Source organism: Acanthisitta chloris, unplaced genomic scaffold (assembly GCF_000695815.1).
Source record: "Acanthisitta chloris isolate BGI_N310 unplaced genomic scaffold, ASM69581v1 scaffold3432, whole genome shotgun sequence".
In the NCBI taxonomy this organism is placed as follows: Eukaryota; Metazoa; Chordata; class Aves; order Passeriformes; family Acanthisittidae; genus Acanthisitta; species Acanthisitta chloris.
In genome coordinates this window covers 100,693-122,139 of record NW_008662014.1, presented here as the reverse complement: position 1 = coordinate 122,139, position 21,447 = coordinate 100,693, and the positions used below count along the sequence as shown (strand labels likewise).

The following is a 21,447-nucleotide window of genomic DNA, read 5'->3' as shown; positions in this document are numbered from 1 at the left end:
TAGGGCAGCGCCTTTCCCGCGCGCGTTTATGGCACACCCCTCCCCAGACCCTACGGTAACGGCTCTGGCAGCAGGGCCCTGCCCTCCGGTAGGGTTGGCTGCGGGGCGAGCGGCCCGGGAAGCGTGAGCGCTCCCTGTGCGGGGTGTGAACAGCCAGGGCTACAGCAGCTCTCACGCGCGTGTTGCGAAGGGTTGTTCTGGTCCAGAGGAGACCTTTTCTTCCAGCGGGCAGCTGTGAGGCTTGGGCAGTGTGCCTGGAACTGCAGCTGAAAGTTACAGCCTGGACAAGTTTCCCTGTTCTGTGGTGAGCTGGAGGTTTCTCTCTGCACAGCTGATCACCTGAGGGAAGTTGTACAGGCACTGGCAGAACTGTACTGCTGATTCTTTAGAGGCACCAATAAACGTAATCCTTGAGCAAACGTGGCAAGAAGCTCCAGGTTTCTCATCAGTGTTGTTAGCAGGACTCGAGCATTGACTGATGCAAATTCGTTTTTCTCTAAGTGCAAGCCAGCACGCTGACTGAGTGAAGCCTGGTGTCATTTTTAATGCCATGATGTGATGGGGATGCATTTCTGAAGAGTGCAGGAAGCAATTAAATAGATTTACCTCCAAAGCTTTAAAAAAACCTCCACATTTTTTTCTTAAACCTTGTGCCATGTTTATGAATAGTTGAAAATACCAAAGAAAATACTGTTTCAGTAAAACAAAATGTAGTAACTCCTTTAAACATCTGAACCTGAATCTTCTATGATAATACTCTTTTTCTTAAAGCAGCAATGTAAGTGGCATCTGCATCACTCGTTTGGTGTTTGTCTGGATGTCCTCAGCTGTTGGAGGGCAGATGGAGAACTAAAATCTTGGCAATGTATTATGTTCACCTTTGGAAGGAACGCTGTGCTTGATGTATTTGCTTGATGCTTTTCCAGAGCTTGCTTATCTCCTGTAGTTGTCTGGGTACTCATACTGCTGAAGTATTCTGCCATAAAAATGTGATTTCATCACTGAAATATTATTTGTGCCACTTCATTTGTACAAGGCCAGATAATTACTTACAGAAACTGTCAAGCAATTCATGCTGTAAAGGTGACCTTTTTCTCTTGTCCGTAGAAAGGTTATGGATGTGAGAATTGCAATTACTTTCTAGATGATATGGAGAAGGTTTATTCTGTGGCATACGTTCAGAGAACAGTAGCTCTCTAGTTGAAATGATGATTTCTCTATTACCAGATTACTAATGTTTATGCTAATATGCTACTAACACTGCTCTGGAGAGCCACCTTTCCCAGCATACAAGTGAATGGCTGACAAAGAATACATAATTTATCATGCCACCTGTCTGGAGATTTATCAAACTACCTGAGAAGTAGTTCATGTTTATGATGATTTTGTGATTTTCATGAGGCACCAAATTAGGGTTCATCGAGCATGCAAGTGTGCCTCATTAATTTGTCAAAGATTTCTCATGGAAGGAAATGTTAAAAGTTTCAAACTGTTGCATTTCTTCTTTTTTAAACAACATTCTTTCTGTATGTAATGAGGGCACTTTGCCATATAGGACCCACATTTACATTGTCAAGTAGTCTCAATTCACCAGTATTGCAGCACAACTTTTTCCATCACACTGTAGATGTATTTGCAACATAATTTACAAATTTTTTTACAATTAAAATTTCATTTTTCTTAATAAATGAATGAATAATTCTTGTATTTCTAGATGTTCATGGTTTTTAATGTCATCTATATTTAACTTGACTTTCCCTTCTTCTCTTTCCTTTTCAGTCTTGCTCCATGGGTACCAGTTGTGGGTCTGGAAATTCATGCACAGATCAGTTCCAACTCAAAACTTTTCTCTGGTTCCCAAGTCCAGTTTGCAGCACCTCCTAACTCTTTGGTATCTTTCTTTGATGCATCTTTACCAGGAACTTTACCAGTAAGTTAAGTTACAATTTAACATATATCAGGATTAATGTCAAGACAACTTTGATCGTGTTTCTAGTATTTTGTTGTTCATGGGATTCGACTATAGAGTTACTTTTACTTATTTTTCTAATTTCTGTTTGTTTGATAACATGAGATGCCTAGGACTGTTTCTTTTCAATTTACTCACTCCCTAGTTATTGCCACAGATACTTGATATCCTCTGCAAAGAAAAAAAAAAAAAGGAGTGTCTCCAACATACTGAATGAATGGCAGTACTTCTCTCAGGCCAGAGTGGGTGTATTTGGTTAGTATGCCACACAGGAAATTCCTCAAATATGAGAGATGCTTAAAGCCCTAGGAAAGAAGAACATCTTAGATTTCTGAGTGGCCGTTTGATGTTACTTTGCCATATGTTTGTTTATGGAGCTGTCATTTGCCATTTGGAATGTGTCACTATGGAGGTACTTTGCTTCCTAAGTAGAAAGTCTCCAATTTAGGAAAGTGTTAACCATTCCTATTTCCACAGCAAAGCAATTATTTAATAATTAAAATAGAAAAAAAAGTAATTGTGTGAGACACTGAGGATTAATAGGTCAGCATAGCTAGCTAGCACTTAGCAATGAGGTTTATTAGTGAAAACATAGTAAGGTTTTGAATTCACAGCTTAATTATAACTGTGATGGCTATGACAGTACTGCTGTAGAATTCTGTGAGAATCTAACAAGTTCAATGTAAAAATAATAGTTAAAGTATAACATAAGATCTTACTGTACAGTGAAAATAAATATTGAATAGACTCAGCATTGTCACATGCAACAAGCATGCAGAGACTATAATGGTGTCAAGGTACTTATTGCAGAAGTGTTTCACTGAGTATATTTATCAGAGTGGAAGTCTGAATTCCAGTTGCAGATACATGTGTTTAAATCTAGTGGAAGCTTTTCATCACCATAAAGCAGCCTTAAATGATAGTCTGAAATTGAGAATTAACTTATGGCTGAATTTCTAGGGTTTCAATATATGTCGTGTGATCCTTAAAAAGAGAAATGAATTGATATATTCATTCTGTATTTGCAAAGGTATTGAAAATTAAGGAAGTGAAGTTTAGATGCTGATAAAATTGGGACTTCACTGTAGTCGCAGTGGCAATTCAGGGCTGAGTTTCAGATCTAATCGTATATTTATCTTGAAAACTTTGCAGAGATAATGGGAATCTTATGCAATCATTTGGTTTTAGAAGAATTTAGTTAGACTTAAAGACAGAAAATTTGTTCCTTTCATTTGGAGCAGGTTTAGGTTAGGTAGTCACAAAATGTAAAAAAGTTCAAGATTCTGGTTTTAGACCTTCTACTTAACCTTCTGTTAATGCACAGAAATCCTCCTAAATTGTCTAATACTTATCCTCAGTCAAATAGAAAAACTGTTCTTGAGTGAACAAAAGTGAGTATTTATGAAGAGTTTAATTTTTCTGTATGTTACTATTTATTGAGGGTAGAGTGTGTGTGGCTTTTTCCTCCATTAAAGTGCTCTAAAATGAGGCTTGCTATGACCTTCTTGAGAAGACCCCAGTACATGTGGGCTTTGGTAGAGATTATAGCTGCACCTGAGAAGCGAAAAACAGGATGGTTAGGTTAACGTAGTTAAAGTAGTGATGTTATGTTAGATTCTACCAGCTGCTTTTATCTATACAAGGAGAAGAAATGTTTTTCCTACCGTAGTACTGGGGAAGATAGAGTTGAAAGTGGATATTACAAAATGTATGTTCTTGCATGTAGAATGTGATGCAAAATCCAGTCAGTCGTCATGGCTTTATTTTCCCATTGTACTTGCTGCACAGGAATTAGTGTTGGAGACTAGTGTTCTGGAATCAGTTGGGCTTGTTTTCTTGAAATAACTGTATGGAGATTTTTGCATGGCAGTAGTATCTGAAGCAGAATTTGATTTTAGTGAATTTTGTAAGATGTAATGTTGTTTTAAAAAATTCGAAGTATTTGTAAAAAAACTCCAAACCAACAAAAAGCATTTTAACAAATGGTATTAGGTTATTGCCTAGTAAGACTACTTGGAAGGTTTACCTTACCTTTGCCTTACTTACTTACTTACTTAATGCCTTACCTTTGGACTCTGTTTTGTTGAGAAATGAAAAAAATTGGAGCAAAGTTTTTATATAGTAGTTGAGCTGTCCCTAGCAGATAATAACTACTGTTTTAAATTGAGAACTATAGGGACAGTTTTCAGTGTCACAGGGATTTAAATTTACTGTGGGACCATGAGATGGTTAGAAGAGACAGCCATGCCAGTATTTACTGCTTCACAATGGGGCCAGAAATGATGGTGCTAAAGGGAGCTTTTTGGGCTGCTCTACATTTCTGGGTCACTAACGAGTGTGGGTGTGAGCCTTTGCCTATGCTCTGCACAGGAGAAACAAAACTAGAAGAATGTATTTAGCCCTCCTCTATCTTTCTTCTTTATATTTTCTTCCTATAATGTTAATACAGCTTATTTTATACTTCTGCAAGTAGGCCTTAGGAGGACCATCAGAGTGTTAGTGTCATGGCCATTTCACTATGCTGCTCTCATAATGTGCCTTTGAGAGACAGCTATGGGAAGAAGAGCTATGCAGGTGCACTTCTGTTTTTGGCATGAGGCAGAAAACGTCATTATAGAATCATGGGATGATTTGAATGGAGGGGAGCTAGGGGATCATCTAGTTCCAGCCTCCCTGCCATGGGCAGGGATGCCATCCACTAGATCAGGTGTCTTAGAGCCCCATCCAACCTGGCCTTCAGCACTTCCAGGAATGGGGCATCCACAACTTCTCTGGGCAACCTGTTCCAGTTCCTCACCACCCTCACAGTAACAAATTTGTTCCTAATATCTAATCTAAAGCAACTCTCTTTCAGTTTCAAGCTGTGTCCTTTCATTACAGGCCCTTGTAAAATGTCCTTTTCCAGCTCTCTTGTACACTTCCTTTAAGTACTGAAAGGCTGCTATAAGGTCTCCCTGGAGCCTTCTCTTTTCCAGGCTGAACAACCCCAGCTCTCTCAGCTTGTCTTCACAGGAGAAGTGCTCCAGCCATCTGATGACTCTGATGCCCCTCCTCTGGACCCATGACCTTCTTGTGTTGGGGGCCCCAGAGCTAGATGCAGTACTCCATGAGGAGTCTCACAAGGGCAGTGTAGAGCGGGAGAATCAACTCCCTTGTCCTCCAGGCCGCTCTGGTTTTGGTGCAGCCCAGAACATGGTTTGTTTTCTGGGCTACAAGTGCACATTACTGCGTCCTGTTGAGCTTCTTTTCAATTGACATTCCCAAGTCCTTTTCTTCAGGGTTGCTCTCAATCCATTCCCTGCCCTGCCTGTATTGGTGCTTAGGGTTGCCCCGACTCAGGTGCAGGACCTTGCACTTGGCCTTGTTGAACTTCATGAGGTTTGCAGCCTGTCCAGATCCTGCTGGATGGCATCCCTGCCCTTCAGCATGTCAACCACACAGCTTGGTGATGCTGGTGAAGTTGCTGAGGGTGCCCTGGATCCCACTGTCCATGTCACTGACAGAGATGTCAAACGATACTGACCCTGAAGAACACTACTCATCACTGGTCTCCACTTGGACATTGAGTCATTGACTGCAAGTCTTTGAGTTTTCTTTGCAGCCCAGGAAGCCAGCTGTATCCTGGGCTGCATCAAAAGGAGTGTGGCCAGCAGGTCAAGGGAGGTGATTCTCCCCCTGTACTCTGCTCTTGTGAGACCCCAGCTGGAGTATTGTGTACAGTTTTGGTGTCCCCAACATAAGAAGGATATGGAACTGTTGGGGCAAGTCCAGAGGAGAGCCACAAAGCTGATAAGAGGACTGGAGCACCTTCCCTACAAAGACAAGCTGGGAAAGTTGGGGCTATGCAGCCTGGAGAAGAGAAGGTTTCATGGAGACCTCATAGCAACTTTCCAGTATCTGAAGGGGGCCTGCAAGGAAGCTAGAGAGGATTTCTTTGTGAGAAACCATAGTGATAGAACAAGGACTAAGGGGTATAAATTGAAAGAGGGGAAATTTAGCTTACATATCAGGAAGTTTTTTAATGTGAGGGTGGTAAGACAGTGAAACAGGTTGCCCTGGCAGTGTTCAAGGCCAGGTTGGATAAAGCCTTGAGCATTCTAGTCTAGGGGAAGGTGTTCCTGCCCATGGCAGGGGGATTGGGATTAGATGGTCTGTATGGTCTATTCCAGCCCCTATGAAACTACTGTGAATGTGACCATCCAGGCAATTCCTTATCCACTCAGTGGTCCATCTGTCAAATTCACGTCTCTCCAGTTTAGAGACAAAATGTTGTGTGGGACAGCATCAGATGTTTTGCTCAGGTCTGAGGAGATGATGTTAGTTGCTCTTCCTTTATTCAGCAATGCTGCAACCCTTTCATAGAAGACCTCCCAATTTGTCAGGCACAATTTGCCCTTAGCGAAGTCACATTGGGTGTCACCAGTCACCTGACTATTTTCCATGTGCCTTAGCATAGTTTCCATCTGCTCCAAGACCTTGCTGGCCACTGAGGTGAGAATGACCAGCCAAAACTGACTGATGTGGCAAATCTTCGTTTAAAAAGGCAAATTTGGAAGTAGTGAGACTGAATGGCGCATCCCATGCTATTTGGCACGCTTTTTGTGCCCTGTGGTGATGGAAGCCACTCACCACTAGACTAGACAGCATCTTACTCAAATTACTACTAGGCTCTCCTTTCTTTCAGACTACATACAACTACATAAATTACATGTAATGAGATGTACAAAGGCCTCAGTTTTTTGCTTTGTGAATGGACTTGCTAATGATCACAGCCTGGTATCTTCAGAGGATCTGTTTTAAAGAAGGTGTTGTGCTATACATGGTAGCAGTAGTGCATCACACCTGCAGACTGAACTAAATTTCTTCTGAAGAGCCATAAAGGTGGTTGTGCTCCCAGTCTGATTTAGCCTCTTTGAAAATTCTGAGAGTCTTTATAAATGTTTTTAAAGCTAAGACTGGGCTCACAGAAAGTGAATCCATGATTATCTGTTTTCATGATTGAGGTGGCTGACTAAAGGTTAATTATAGCTCAGCCACAGAAATAAGATAGTAGATCTAGTAGCTAAAGGCTGAAACCTTTTTGTCTGTGCTTAGTCTTTGTTGCTAATCACACCAAGATGCACGATTTGCGTTTGTCTCCTGCATGACTGAAGTGAAAGCATGATCCTATTGTAGGCAGTCCTTTGTAGGCAAGTGTACAAAGAAATAATCTAGGTTTTACATAACCAAGGTTTAAATTAATATGATTTGAGTGAATGTTAGCCATACAATCTTAAGTATTTTGAATTTTTGATACACTCATGCATTTGAATTTCATTCTCGTGTGAACAGCATTTGTTTTATCTTCTTTTAGAAACAATTGGTAATGATCAAGCTCTTTTTCTAATGAACAAAAGATAAATACCTTCTGACTTCAGAAGAAACAGAGTAAGATTTGTATTGAACACTGCTGTAGTGTATCATATGAGATGTGTGGGTATATCTGAGTATATTTTTTCCCTGTTCTACTGGATATCTTCAAGGGCTTGAGATCTCATTGTTGCTATCTTGTACTGAGATTTTCATATCCTCTTGTTTTTAACTCCTTTAGTTTTTCCATCTGTAAACAGTATAGAGAGGTGTGCATTGGTCCTACTGTATCTTCTCTCACTCGTATAATGACAGTTGGGCCGTCAGGTAACTTTTTTATGGAACAGAGCGGTGCTAGAGCACCTATTAGCTCTTGCTCCTTCTGGCATTGCACTGCTGTACAGAGCGGTGCTAGAGCACCTATTAGCCCTTGCTCCTTCTGGCATTGCACCGCTGGCAACTTAAACTCCAAACTCTTCTCCAGAGCTGGTGGATTTCACCGTAGCACTGCACAGTAGCTGAGAGCACCATGTATATCTTGCTGTTGCCTTCCACTCCTTGCTGTGCTGTTGAGATGGTTGCGCAGGGACATGACAGGGCTAATACACAGTTTGGGGTTGTAGAGGTTGTTTCCTGTAATGACACTGTATCCATCTGTTCTTGGCAGTGGCAGGTACCCTGTGTTTTTCCAGATGTCTTGGGTGACAGATTATCAGACTTTTATAGCCTTCGCATTTCATCGCAATATACTGGATTTATCTGATGCATTTGCTTTCAAAGGCACTGAGAGGTTTGGGTGAGATTTTGGTGGATCTGTCTGTCAGCTATTCATACTGGAACAGAAACAGCATTTGAGACCAGAACTTATGCTTTATAGCTTGAAACTAGACTTTTTGATATCTTGTGCCTGTTAAATCTGGTGATCGCAACAGCTGCTTTATGTTTTCATTTTTGTTTTGGCGTTCCTGCTGGCATGCATGTGAATTTACTCCCTTCTGGTACTACTTTGTTTTGAAAAAAATCTGCTTCTTAGTTTGACTTTTGATAACTACATTTTTAATTGCTTGCACTTCTCTTGGGGAACTGGACAATCTTCTCATCATTGTATGCATGTTGGTTTAGCTTCCATTATATAATTTTTCTTCTTTTCTTTGAAACCACGTGATACCTAGGTTGTTGTATCCATGTGCTCTCCTCTAAAAATAAACTAGTGGCAATGCCTGAAGAAAAAAGTGAATTCATGCTTATTTAAAACCATTTACTTATGTCTAGGTTCACTTTAACTGCTCATTGCTTATTTCAGTAAAACTGTAATAATTGTACTTACAGGGGAAAAAAGGAGATTTTTCTTAGAAACTGATGGTACCTATCTGTTGCAGTCCCTTGTTTCCCGATAATATTTGGGTGTGTGACATACATTGTATCATCAGTGGTTAACAGTCTTTTGTGATCACACAATCTCAGCTTTGTGGACTTGCAGTCCTGGAAAGCCTCTGTGAAGAAAATCCCACAGAATTAAAAAAAAAAACTAGGGGAGTGAAATAGGCTTTCAAACCATTTCTCCCTGAGGATGCCTTTGCAGCTCATAGGCCCTTAAATTGCTGAGTTCACGATGGATTAAAGCCTGCCTACATAATTTCAAACTATTAATCAGTTCGAAGCTGTTGTACTGGGCAGAAGAAGTCTTTGAAAGATGAGGGAGTCCAGGTTCAGGTGACTTTCAGAACTGGGTTATGGTGTGGGCTGTTCCTCTCTGTGTTTCTTTGTCTTTCATAGGATCATTCACAGCCCCTGGGTTACCTGTGGAACTAAACTCCTTCCTTGGGGTCTGAGAAGTGTTGTACATCCGCAGTTACTGCAGTTGCTTAGCTCAGCTTTATTTCATACTTAACTGTAGGCCATTTTTTCTGGTGATGTCTCTGCTTTTGTGCTTTGAAGTATTTGGTGACATTTGTTGCTCTTCTCTCAAGCTTTGCTGAGTCCCCTGTAAGGTTTTCTGTTGATTTTGCTATGTCTCATGTATTTGTGAGTAGTTCTGACACTCATTCGGGGTGTTTTAATCTTTTTGTCAATGCTAACAATTCCTGTAGGGCTTTATCTCCTTAGCATCTCAGTAACTGCTGAGTTCTCTCTGTTCGTTGTTCTTGTGGCCTTTCCTGTTCACCCTTACCAGGTCCCTCTGGCTGATGTAAACTTCCTGTTAGAGTGGCACTGAGTTGTTAAAACATCTTGCTATCACCTGTTTCAGTAGATCCTTCAGTGAGGTTGTCTGTGTATTTTCTCTTACCTCCTTTTATGTTGGGCTTTTTACTGCTTTGCCTTTTGCTTTACACAGATATTTTTCTGCTTCTTAGTGCAAACTCCTGCTCCCCACTGTCTTGCTGCCTTTCATACAGTTCTGTTACTGCAGTTATTGTTTCCTGTTTGATACTTTTGGACAGAACAACCATTACCTGACAGCTAGACATATCAGTGTTCCCCTCTTTCTGAATTCAGTCAGAAATTGCTGCACCTTAGCTTTTTGCAGTAGCTTTTCCCATTGGGCTAGGAATTTCTTTAAGTTGGGCCTGTGAGAGGATTTGTTGGTACAAATTTCTATTACTTCTCTTATCAGTCACTAAACATGCTCTGGCATTCTAGGTGTTTGATTTGGTTTAGTTTTCCCATAGTATGTAGACAAACAATCTGGTTCCAGGTGACTCCCTTTAGGAAATCAAGGTAGTGTATTGCATGTATGTGTATGTAAGTAGTGCTCTCTTAAGCAAAAGTCTCATGGTTCTTCCAATATCTTAGCATTTTAACTTTGGAAACTGACATGTTGCTTCTTCTTTCATCTTCTAAACACTTTTTTCTTTGAAGAGCTTTTTCATTGAAAGGTATTTAGGGAAGCATTGTCCAACAGTAATGACACACAATTACAGACTGGGTCTTTGTTCTGTTTGTGGTTAGCTGTCTTGTGTGTAATGTTGCATAACTGTCAGGTTTATGTATTTTGTCTGAAACTTATCTTGGTGCAATTAGGCTGTAATTGGTTCCTGGGGTAAATTAATTTCTTTATGTTCTCTCTGATTATTAGTCACCTTGCCACCTTAAATATGACTATTTGATTTTGAGAGAATTATGTAAACTTCTGCAAGTGGTGTTTAGTAGTTGCATATGCAGATTTTGCCACTACAACCTTTGCTTTCTGTACACAAACACTAGTTTTGTATGTTTGCTGCCAAGTTCAGCCAAATCTGCCTCAAAAAATTTTAGGCTTGTAGAGGTTTCTTGTGAATATATTAACATGCATATGAAGAAGAAATTATTGATTGAGTCTTCCCACTGATCTCAGTTTTATTTGGGCTGTTGCTTTTCATATATTTGTGACACTTCATGCTGATTTTGGGATGTTTGATGAAATGAGAAAATGGGTGAATCATGGAGGAGAGAGTTTTTGGGGTCACTGCTTAGGTAAAACAAACTAGGGATATTATTTAAGGGAAATTGGTCTTTGTTGTTTCTGATGTTCAGAACAGCTTTGTTAAAACTGAATAATTCCAGTTTGCTTTCTTAATAGCTCTTTGCAAGACTTGCTGTATTGTCACCTGTTTTTTCCTGAATTAGTATATTCTTGTATATATGTGTGAAAGACCACTTTGGTTTACTCCAGGTTTATATGTTGTGCTCTTAAGAGATCTGGGTCAGCCCTCAGGGCAAGACAGCTGCCTCTCTAAGGAACAGATAAATGTATGTTGGGAGACAGCAACTGGAGAAAAAAGAAGTGAGGGAGTTAGAGCAAAGGACAGAGAGTTGAGTGTATGTTTAGTGTAGGCTCTCAGACATGCAAAGATTGGGAGAAGGAGCAGAGGGCTGATAGCCAAGGCTTAGAAATAATAGAAAATGACAGTCAATGTGTATCAAAGGTCAGAATTTGTTACAACTCAGAAAATCACATACCTGGCACTCTCATGGCCTATGAGCAAAGGACCATCTCCAGGGATGAGCAGGGCTGGGGTTGGTTTATAAACTACTCTGTCCTAAGTGCTTTGAATTGTCTCCATTTAAGAAGTTAATCTATGTTATGTTGAAGAAGGCAGATCTTATTCGGGTTTAAAGGCCTTTTTTGCCTTTTTTGTGGAGCTCAGTGTAGGAACAAAGGTCTGAGAAGGTTTACCTCAAAGCTCTTGTTGACTTTGGATTTGAGCACATTCTGTAACTTAGGTTTTAGCCATTGCTCAGTCCCCTACCTCTGGAAGCAGTGAAATGTTTTCACTGGATCTTCCTGTATTTTTCTTGTCCGGGATCAGGTTACATTAGCAATGGTTTAAATTTCAGCTGGTATAAAAGAGGGAGCGTTCTTATTACAGGTCAAAAGAAGTCATGTGGCAGATGCAGAAGACTGCTGTCAACAGGGAGGGCAGGGATGCTAGAGGGATGCTGGACTCCTTTATGGAAACACCATATAAACAGAGTGTTTGGCTATGGATAGCATGAATCACTGTCTCACCATTGCATTGTCTTGTCTTCCCTGTGGGTTCTCCTGCTTGGAACTAGCTCTGCATGCTAAAACTAAAACTAAATAGGTCTTAGCTGCTGCTGCTGTTATGTGAGTTACAAAGGTCACTGGTTTGAGTCAAGCCACTGATTTGGCTGCTTTCCTACCACCCCAGAAAACAGGTTTATTCCATTGAGACCATTGAGCACTTTGCCCATACTGTGGTCTGAATGGATTTTTCCTTCTGTGTTTCTTTTAGCAACCCCCATTGGGCTGCGACACCCATAAGCCAGTCAGTATTAAAAGCAGCTGTGTATCTGGTGTTACCTTCCTCTTTTTCTTGCTCCCAGGGTCAGCTTTTCTTCTAGCTGCTGTTGAATTTTTCTGGTCAACACTGGCAGTGAAAGATGCTTCCTCCAGTTCTAAGCCTTGTGATCTGAGCTTTCAGGCTAGCTCTTCAGCTTTGAGGAAATGTGCCCTCTTATTCTTTTGAGTACACATGAAGTAATGTGTTTGGGAGCTGGCTACTTCTTAATCTCAGAACTGCCTGGTTTTAAGATATGACTTGAATCCCTATGTGCTGCATCACCACAAGCCAACTTTGCCAACAGACAAGGTTATCAATAATAATGTTTTATATAGCAGCATATAGCTTTGCTACCAGACTGTGGAAAGGTAAAGTTACAAAATATATTAAGTGTATTTAATGCCCCTCTGCTGCCTTCCTTTGCTGTTTCAACTTCTGAGTTGCCATTTTGTTCTCTTAAGCTGGCATCTCTTTCTGTTAATATAAGATCTTAATTTAAGATGTCTGGTGCTTCCTGCCCTACTGTCCCGCCCCTTTCCTTAGGGATAAGAACATAATGCTCATCTTGGAGCAGGAAGTGCGCTGTGAAGTAGATGCTGGACTGCAGTGCAGAAGACCTAAACCTGAAGCTGGCCTTTTTAATTTCTCCTGCAGTTTGAAACCCCAGGTTTTGGAATTTTGGGCTCTTTGCAGACCAAACAATACAAGACATAGGTTGGCTTGGGTTTTTTTAAAAAAATTTTCACTGTATGCTTAGAGGGATTGGAGTCTGATTGTAACCTGTTGAAATAAATGGTTCATTTGGGAAATGGTCAACTCTTCAGTTATTGTATGTACATTCTGTGCATGCATAGCTACAAGGCAGTTGGTCCCTTTTCTGCATGTGGGAGGATGCCAAGGCAGAATGCTGCAGTGATGTACTCATCTACAGTGTTAGACTGAACAGCCACAATTGCATTTTGGCTAAGGAGATATAAGAGTAGTTTATTGTGAAGTTTAACTTATGATTGCACTTCAAAGAACCATATATTGCTGAAAGTTGGTACTTTTAATACAGCAAGAATAGTAAGACTGAATATATCCATTAGTGGAAGCAAATAAAAATCAGAGTGATATGAAATGGGAGTACTGGGAAATATGATTAGATATATCTGTTGAGGTTTCTAAAGATTACTGCCTGGTCTACAGAGAGCTGGCTAAGTGCTCTGCACTACTTCCTTCTTTCAGCTGCTTTGAATGAAAAGGAGCTAAAATTAAATGTTTCTTAGATAAACACTCCTGTAGTTAGTCTGATTAATGCTTATTTTTTTCATGATTAGAAGTAGGGAATGAAGGTCTTAAGATAATCAATTAATATTAAATCTACTTTATTAAAATGTGTGACCTAAAATCAAAAACTTAAAAAATATGTGAGGAATTATTTTGGTTATTTGGTTATTTACTGGTTTTAGTACAAGGAATACTTTGTTCTGTAATGTAGGCTTCCTGGGTGCAAATGTTATTGCGAAGACTGTTATTTTTGTTGTAAAAGGTAGCAAAAATAAACTTCTTCCAGGAGAGACATCTAGATGTTTCTTCTCTTTTTTTCCCCAATTAGCCTATATAATACTCATTAGCAAAACAAGAAGCTCCATACCTACCCTCTTTAAAATGTAAAAATTATAATTTACTAAATATAGAAACATATATCTTTGCCTAAAAGGCTGCCAGCTTTCTTTAATGCATTAATATAAGGAGTAAACCCGCTGTTAAAGAAAAAGCTGCAAGAAAATTGCCTTTGGTGGGGATTTGTGCCGTTGAAGCTATTGTGTATGGTTTTGTATAGCTGTTGAATAGTCTTGTATTTAAAACCAAGGTCCTGACTAAACTGAAGTTGCAAATAAAGGTGATAAGTTTTTAAAAGGAGTCTTTCCGCTTGTGAATTAGATGCGAAGAATAGACAAGTACCAGAAAAAGAGAGATCTTGGTTGGATTGTTCTTTCATTCCTTTAGTGCTCAGTTACCATGGTGCTCTAGCAGGGCAGCACAGCTACAAGGGAAATGGTGCTGGTGGTGCAATGCCATTGTTAAGGTTTTTCATGAGTTTCCAATACAAACAGTTTAAATTGCCTTTTGCGATAGCTCTCTAGGATTGTCTTTAAATACTAGGAGGGGTGCTTCCATTTTAGAAGACCAGAAATATTGAAGTCTGTAGAGACTCTTCTGTTTTGTCCATAACTATTGCAGGAACTACACAGCTTGCTTTCAAGGCCAGCACTTTGCTAACATACCAGACAGGCAGCTTGTCAGTTCAAGCCAGTAATTTAAATCTTTGGTGCTAGTCAAAGCTGTCAACTTAATAACAGCTTACTGCATAAACAAGCTGGAGGACTTATTCTAGGTCATTAGTATGGAAAGTTTCACATACTGAATTGATGTTTATCACTGCAGATTATTTGAAAAGCAAGGCTTGTTTCAAGGAAAAGTAGTAGTTTGCTTAAACAACTCTGCTTTGTGCACACAGCCATGATCACTGGAGTGGGTAGTAGTAGTCGCTTCAGAAATGGAGCAGTGTTAAACTGGTAAGTTTGGATTTTCGAGGACCTAGAGGGTCGTCTGGTTGTTTGGGTTTTTCTTAAGTCACACAGCTCAGAGGAAGCAGGTTGACGTGGTAGACATCTCAGGGTGCCACAGTGGGAAAGATCTGCTTTGCAATGCCTTCTGCCACCACAGAGATCGGTTACAGAGTAGCACAGGAAGTTGAATGAATATATACATGGTGCATATACATATATAGGGTGCACATACAATGATTTGGCTAGCATGATCCAGTACACTGGGGTCACATACAAATTAGAGTCATCTAAATGCTTAGCAATGCTGCGTAAAAAATAATCAGTATTTCACGTTTTTATGCCGTTTTTTCCTCAGAGCTGCCAAAACGGTTCGTCAGCAGTAGTGCAAAAGGTTCTTTCTGGTGTAAGTAGTATGTGTGTGGGAATCATGTCCTTCACCTCAAAACACTGTTACATCTTAGGACAATGAGTAAGATACACTCTACCCTGTTTGAAGCAAAAGCTGAAGAGCAGGTGGTCAAAGGCAGTAGTAGTGCAGTCGTTAGCTAATCTAGACCTGTGTTTGAAGAATGTGCTATGAATGAAGCTCTGACTGATTCTGACTCAGGGGTTGGGTTCTGTCTTGTTTGCTGTTTGCAGTCAGTCATGACCCCCTGCGCCGTTAGGAATTGTAGCAAGATACTAGGTCGCTGCTTTAGAGCAGTGGTGTTTTGAATCAGCCAGTCCTTGTGGAGGCTTAATGGGTTTCTGGTGACCAGTTTTTAAAGGTCTGACTGGCATGGTCCACCCTAATTTGTAAAGCTGAACAGGATTGGGCCTTAAGGCTTTAGTAGGGGGAAATTTGCCTGTGTATTTAGAAATATGGTGATATTTTAAACCTTGAACAGTTTGTCTAGCACTCTTACAGGATTCCTTAAACAGTAAAAAAAAGTCTCTGTACCGTCTGGAAGCATTTAATTGTTGACAACAGGAGCATCAACTATATAATGAACTGCAGCTATGCTACTGAAATAAATTAATATTTCGTAGTTACCAATTTTGCTTTAGATTACAGTCAGGACTAATTGCGTTCATTTTGCTGCAGATCAGTATTTCAAAGGGAAATTGTTCTTCCTTTTTTCTCATTTAGAATTTGCTTTATGTATCTTCTAAATTTTTTAATAAGTAAAATATGCCTGAACAGATGATGTGTTCTAGTTAGCCATATATAGCTACACTAAAGATCTGAAAGTTCCCTTGTTAAATGTCTTAAATATTTAATTTCTTTCCTGTATAAGCAATTTTTAAGTTTCTATTACATGAATAGTTTTCCATATACTCTCTTATTATTTTGATTTTTTAAAAATACTAAATAAGTAAAGCAAAGAGATTCTTTTTTCAGATGGAGACATGGGATGATGGGAAATGTACAGCTGCTTAATATGTTTTCAGAAATCAGGCTGGAGAATATAAAAAGTAAATACTGTCAGAGACATGGAAGAAAACGTTATTTAAGCCTTTTATGTTCTGGTCAATGCAGATGAAGTCATGTACATTCTTTTACATAATGTGCCCCTTTAATGGTCCTGCTGGAAATAGACTTCTTGGCAGCTGTACAGTACAGAACAAGATGGATAAAGTTCTGTTCCTGTTTCAAAATGCTCTAAGTGTGAGCATGTCACAGTTGTACTAAGACAAATTCAGTCTTTTTTCCTTTTCAGTTTCATCCATTTGATGTTAGTTAAACGAACTGTTAAATTAATGGGAGCACATCAGAAAAAGGCATAACTTAGTACTTTTTGGAGTGAAATTTTCTTTTTCCTCTAGATCCTGACCCTGCTGAGGAGGTACAAGGGTATAGTGCTGAGAGTGCTGGGTCTATGTTGTGAAACTGCATTTAACTCCTTTACTTCTTCATGAAGGCCTTGCTGGGCCTTCAGGTCACATGGCATTCTGCAAGAACCGTAATCCCATGGGTTACCTGTGTACTAGAGACTTTCATTTGTAGCCATGGGATGAAATTGTTGTCTTTTGGCTACTGTTTTAGCAAAGCATGCCAGGGCATTTAATTTCATCCTGGTTAACCAAAGCGTTAAAATCTATTGTATATGAAGATACTCATGAATTCACTGTGGTTACAGGTGTTCTGAAGTATTTTACTGAAACAGCACTGCATTCCCTAATGCAAATCCCTGTGTTTCCAGTTCCCAGGATGAGCTGGCAGCTGGTTACGAGTCAGTTATCATTTGCTGTGATTTGTCTCCTGTACCCTCAAAGATTCAAAAGCACTGAAATGTTTGCAAAAGTAGCAAGCCAGAAAAGGGCACACCTCATTATGTGGTATGACAAAACGACTGAATAGCTTGTTTTTTCATCTTAAAGCTTTGCAGGTTTATAGCTACCACAACTTTAATGATGAATAAGAACTACCCACTCAAGGAAAGAGATCTAATGGTGGCTGAAAGCAAGCGAAATTGAATCTATGCTCCATATAAGGTAGTGTGTGGGAGACACTTTGCTACATACTGAGTATCTGAGCAAAACCATGTGTCATGTTTCCTTAGGTTCTCAACAGGAGATGTGTAGAAGCAGCAGTGATGACAGGCCTGGCACTCAACTGTAGCATAAACAAGAAGTCCTTGTTTGACAGAAAACACTACTTCTATGCAGATCTGCCTGTAAGTATGCAGTATAGCTGGTCCCTCTGCGGCTGTAGGAAAGGACAAGTCTGGGGTATGGATGGCAGTAGGGGATAAGGGAAGAGATGCTTTCTTTTCAGTCAGTGCTCTGCTCACCCCAAGAGGATGCTGTGCTGTGCCCTGATGAAATAGACAGCTCTACCCTGGTGCTCACTGATTGAATATGATTGCTCTTGATTGCTGACTCCTTGCTTAGCTGCACAATTCCAGTAGCTTAATATAATTGAATTGGGAGCTGGAGCTGCTTTGTCCCTTAAGTTGTCCATTCCTGGTGTGTAGTACTAATTGTCTGTTAGGGTAAAAGCAGTCTGATAATAGTCCTTTAAATAAAGTGAATATATAACAAACACAGATTTCAGTGATATAAGCATAGTAGCATCTTTCTGTATGTGTGCTTAGGGACCTAAAAATACTTCATTTCCTTTCAAAGGTTTCTCAGTCATGGTTCCAATAAATGAAAAAACAAAACAAAAACAATTGGGAAATTGAGTCTTTGTGATACGATTTGTTGGTAGCTCCTGTGTGAGGTAGAAGGAGTCACTGGAAGTCAAATACATGTTGCTGCTCTTGATGTGGATGTAGAAATATTGAAATAATTTAAGAACCTGACTTCTGTCATTGCAGCAATGTTGGAGCCTTTTTTTCTATTCTAATGAAATGAAACCTGTCTAATTTTAAACTTTTTTTTCTGTCAGCTTATTTGTACTGAATGTTCAGTTTAACACTAATCTGTCAAGAGGAGGACACTAGTTTTTGCTTTCTGTGTTTTGAGGGTGAAGATCTGCTAACTGCATTAAAAGAAAAAAAGGGACTTTATTTTATCTGCAAAAAAGATCAGAAATGAGGATATCTTTGCTAATATTTGTGAGCCAGTAGGAGGCCCTTTTGTTGTGGGCTCTGTACTGACCTGCTGGGAATGTGAAATGCAAACTTAGCAGTTTGAATTGTCAGTGTTTGGGTTTTTTTTAACTGTAGACTGTCTTAAAGCCCATTTCAAGACATGAAGGAGAAAATGTGAAATAGCAGGAAAAAAACTATGACTTTCAAAATTCCTTTACACATCACAAATACCAAACATATCAGAGACTTGTTTGCAAGGTACCTTTAGTGCTTCTGCTTTTAAACTGAAAACAGCCTCTCATATTCTTGTGATGTCTGCTGCTATCAGTCTACTGCATAGAAGTTACATGGATGAATGCTGTTATAGGAAAGACTCCACATCCATGTGATTAAGAGGAGAACACTGAGGTGGAAGAAGGTGTGGGCACCAAGTGGCCTGCTATTGTCTGCAAACGTGTTACAGGATCCTCTGGTCAGGAAAACATGGGAATTTGGTCAGGGAGGTGCTGACACATTTTATTAGCTTGAAGCATGTAATTCTGGCTTTCTACTGACTGACTTTCGCAGTTTAAGCACTGACAATAAACTGCTCGACCTGCATTTCAGAGTGAACTGTCTAGTCAGGAACCCTATAATAAGATGCAGAGTTTAGGCTAATGAGCTGTATAAAACAGATAAATCCTGCTCTTAGGGTCATTTGACAATGGGATTATTGTTCCTCCTGAAAATGGGGCTTTGGATAGGAAATGGGATTCATGTTATTTATTGTCACTCACTATTTCAGGCTTTAAAAAATCATTTTAATGAGAAGTTTAGGAGGTGGGAAGAGCTGTGTGATTAGCATAGACTGCATAGAGTCAGTTATTTTATTTTTCTTACAGTGATCATGGCTAGAAGGTCATGCACTTCACTGGACATATAAATTGGGATGTTCACAGGGCCAGACTGCTGTTGTCCAGTCCAATGCTCTGTCACCATCACTACATTTTAGAATAAACTCATCCTCCCTGCAAAATATGCAAATGCTCCTCCAACTTCATTTGTATCTGGCTGGCAGGTTCTCTTAATTCTCACCAGTAGTGCCATGAATAGGCAAGGAAGCAGGAAGGGATGGGGACCTCACTTCAGCTGTCATTGACTTCTGTGTTTTTACATCACTGCAGTTACTCCAGTTGACTTTTGTGCTTTTACATCACTGCAGTTACTCTGATACCTTGTTACTGGCAGCCCCTTTTCTGGTTAACAGCTTCCTCTTTGAGTGGAGTCCCAAGCATGAGGTGGCATTTATCCGCTGTGTGCCTTATGTGGGGTTGCAGTGTGTGTCTTTTAAATTGCTACATTAATGAAATTGGATTTTCTCGTTTTCTTGATTTCTACACCCCCACCCCTTCCCTTTCCTCCCCTCTAATGAGTACTATTTGGAACAGAGAGAGAGGGATATTCAGCCTGATGTGAGGATGAGTGATAGTCCCAGCTTGGGAATGGAAGTACAGCAACTGGCTTCAAACAAGATTTAACATGAACACAGAGCCACAGGCATGAAATAACCTCTTCCAGTCCATTTCCTGCCCCAGGGCAGTATCAGTGAAGTTTGCCATCCTTGGCCAGAAATTGGTTTAGTGAGAGTGATGATTTCAGCATTAGGATGGTATCATATATTTGCCTGTATTGAGGAGTGCTCTTATTTTTTTCAGACCTTCAGCTTCTTACAATGATGTTGAATTCTAGACCGTCTTCTAGCTTGCTTCCTTTCCATCTAAGCAAAATGACTTCTGAATTTAGATGTGCATATGTTCTGTCCACTTACATAGGTCACTATGGAAGATGTTACATTTTCAGTTTTGTTCTTAGCCAGTATTTGCACTTGGCCATGCTGCTGCTTTCTGAAAAGTGAATGTTTCATTTGAGTATAACACTAATTTTGTTGACAGGCTGGCTATCAAATCACTCAGCAAAGAGTTCCTATTGCGGTGAATGGATGTCTGATGTACAGTCTCTGCATAGACAACAAAATGAGCCAGATGGTGACCAAAACTGTGAGGATTAAACAAATCCAGCTGGAGCAAGACAGTGGAAAGAGTCTTCATGATGACACAAGGAGCCAGACTCTTGTGGACTTGAATAGGGCTGGTAGACTTGGATTATTTTCCTATTTTTCTCTTGCTTTCAGTGTAAGATAAGACTTTAAAGGTAAATGGGTATCAGGAAACAGGCAAAAAATAAAACCAGCCTTATGTCTTTCTTCTTGAAAACAAAAATTCATCAAAATGACTGTTACTCTTGAAGCAGGGGAATACTTGATCTTTTTTTTAACTGCCAGTGGACCTTTCACTTTGCTGTTGGTTGATGACAGTTGACAATACTGTTTGCTCAAAACTGTATGTGTCAGTCACATAGAGCCACACAGGTATTTGAGCTCTTGCACTGTATGTGTTGTAATAAAAAATGTAAAATATCACAGACCTAGTGAACCAAGTCTGTATAGCAGGAGCAGCTGTTGGAATTTGTCAGTGCATGAGTCAGACATTTCTTTTAATTATTAGCTTTGAAAAAAATGTAGATTTTCTCTTTTAAGTTTGAATTGTAAATGGGGAGGTCCAAGTTAGCACACAACATGGGCAGCAACCTGGATGGCCTAGCCTAGCTGAGACACACTGCTCTGGTGTCCACTGAAGTTAAGAGCTGCAGCTGCTCCTGTTCTTTGAAAGCTAGGTCCTGAAGCTAAAAACTGGACTACATCTGTTTGCAGTTCTGTCCATTCCAAAATTAGTTTAAGATAAATATTTGTGAATCTGGAATTTGATTGGTTTAAATGGGAGTTCTAGAGAAAGGCAGGAAGGAATGTGTTCCTTCTGTTCTGCATGTCGTCAGGGGTTAGAGGGTTGTCTGCGGTTTGCCTGTTATTTTTTAAAAATAGATGGAAAAGTTTTTATAGCAATCTGCAGCTAGGCCCATAGTGACAGTTACTAAATAATACATGGGGGGGAGTATTTTTCAGTTCTTTATTTCAAAAAAGCCCAAGTTCTTTTATCTGTTTAGCCAGTTGCACTCTTATACCTGCATGTCGTCAGGGGTTAGAGGGTTGTCTGCGGTTTGCCTGTTATTTTTTAAAAATAGATGGAAAAGTTTTTATAGCAATCTGCAGCTAGGCCCATAGTGACAGTTACTAAATAATACATGGGGGGGAGTATTTTTCAGTTCTTTATTTCAAAAAAGCCCAAGTTCTTTTATCTGTTTAGCCAGTTGCACTCTTATACGCCAACAAGCTATTG

The 21,447-nt window shown here is 39.9% G+C and overlaps 1 protein-coding gene across 1 annotated transcript in view; it reads left to right on the top strand.

Annotated features, from left to right (window-relative positions):
* Positions 1 to 1,779: 1,779 nt before the first annotated feature.
* GATB (glutamyl-tRNA(Gln) amidotransferase, subunit B) overlaps positions 1,780 to 21,447 on the top strand; it is a gene marked incomplete at its 5' end in the record, with an annotated part of 42,035 nt that continues 22,367 nt past the window's right edge. The window contains 3 exons of the mRNA XM_009070420.1: positions 1,780 to 1,930; positions 17,201 to 17,314; positions 20,107 to 20,305. Of these exons, the coding sequence (XP_009068668.1) occupies positions 1,780 to 1,930; positions 17,201 to 17,314; positions 20,107 to 20,305 (464 nt within the window). The remainder of the gene's footprint in view (positions 1,931 to 17,200; positions 17,315 to 20,106; positions 20,306 to 21,447) is intronic.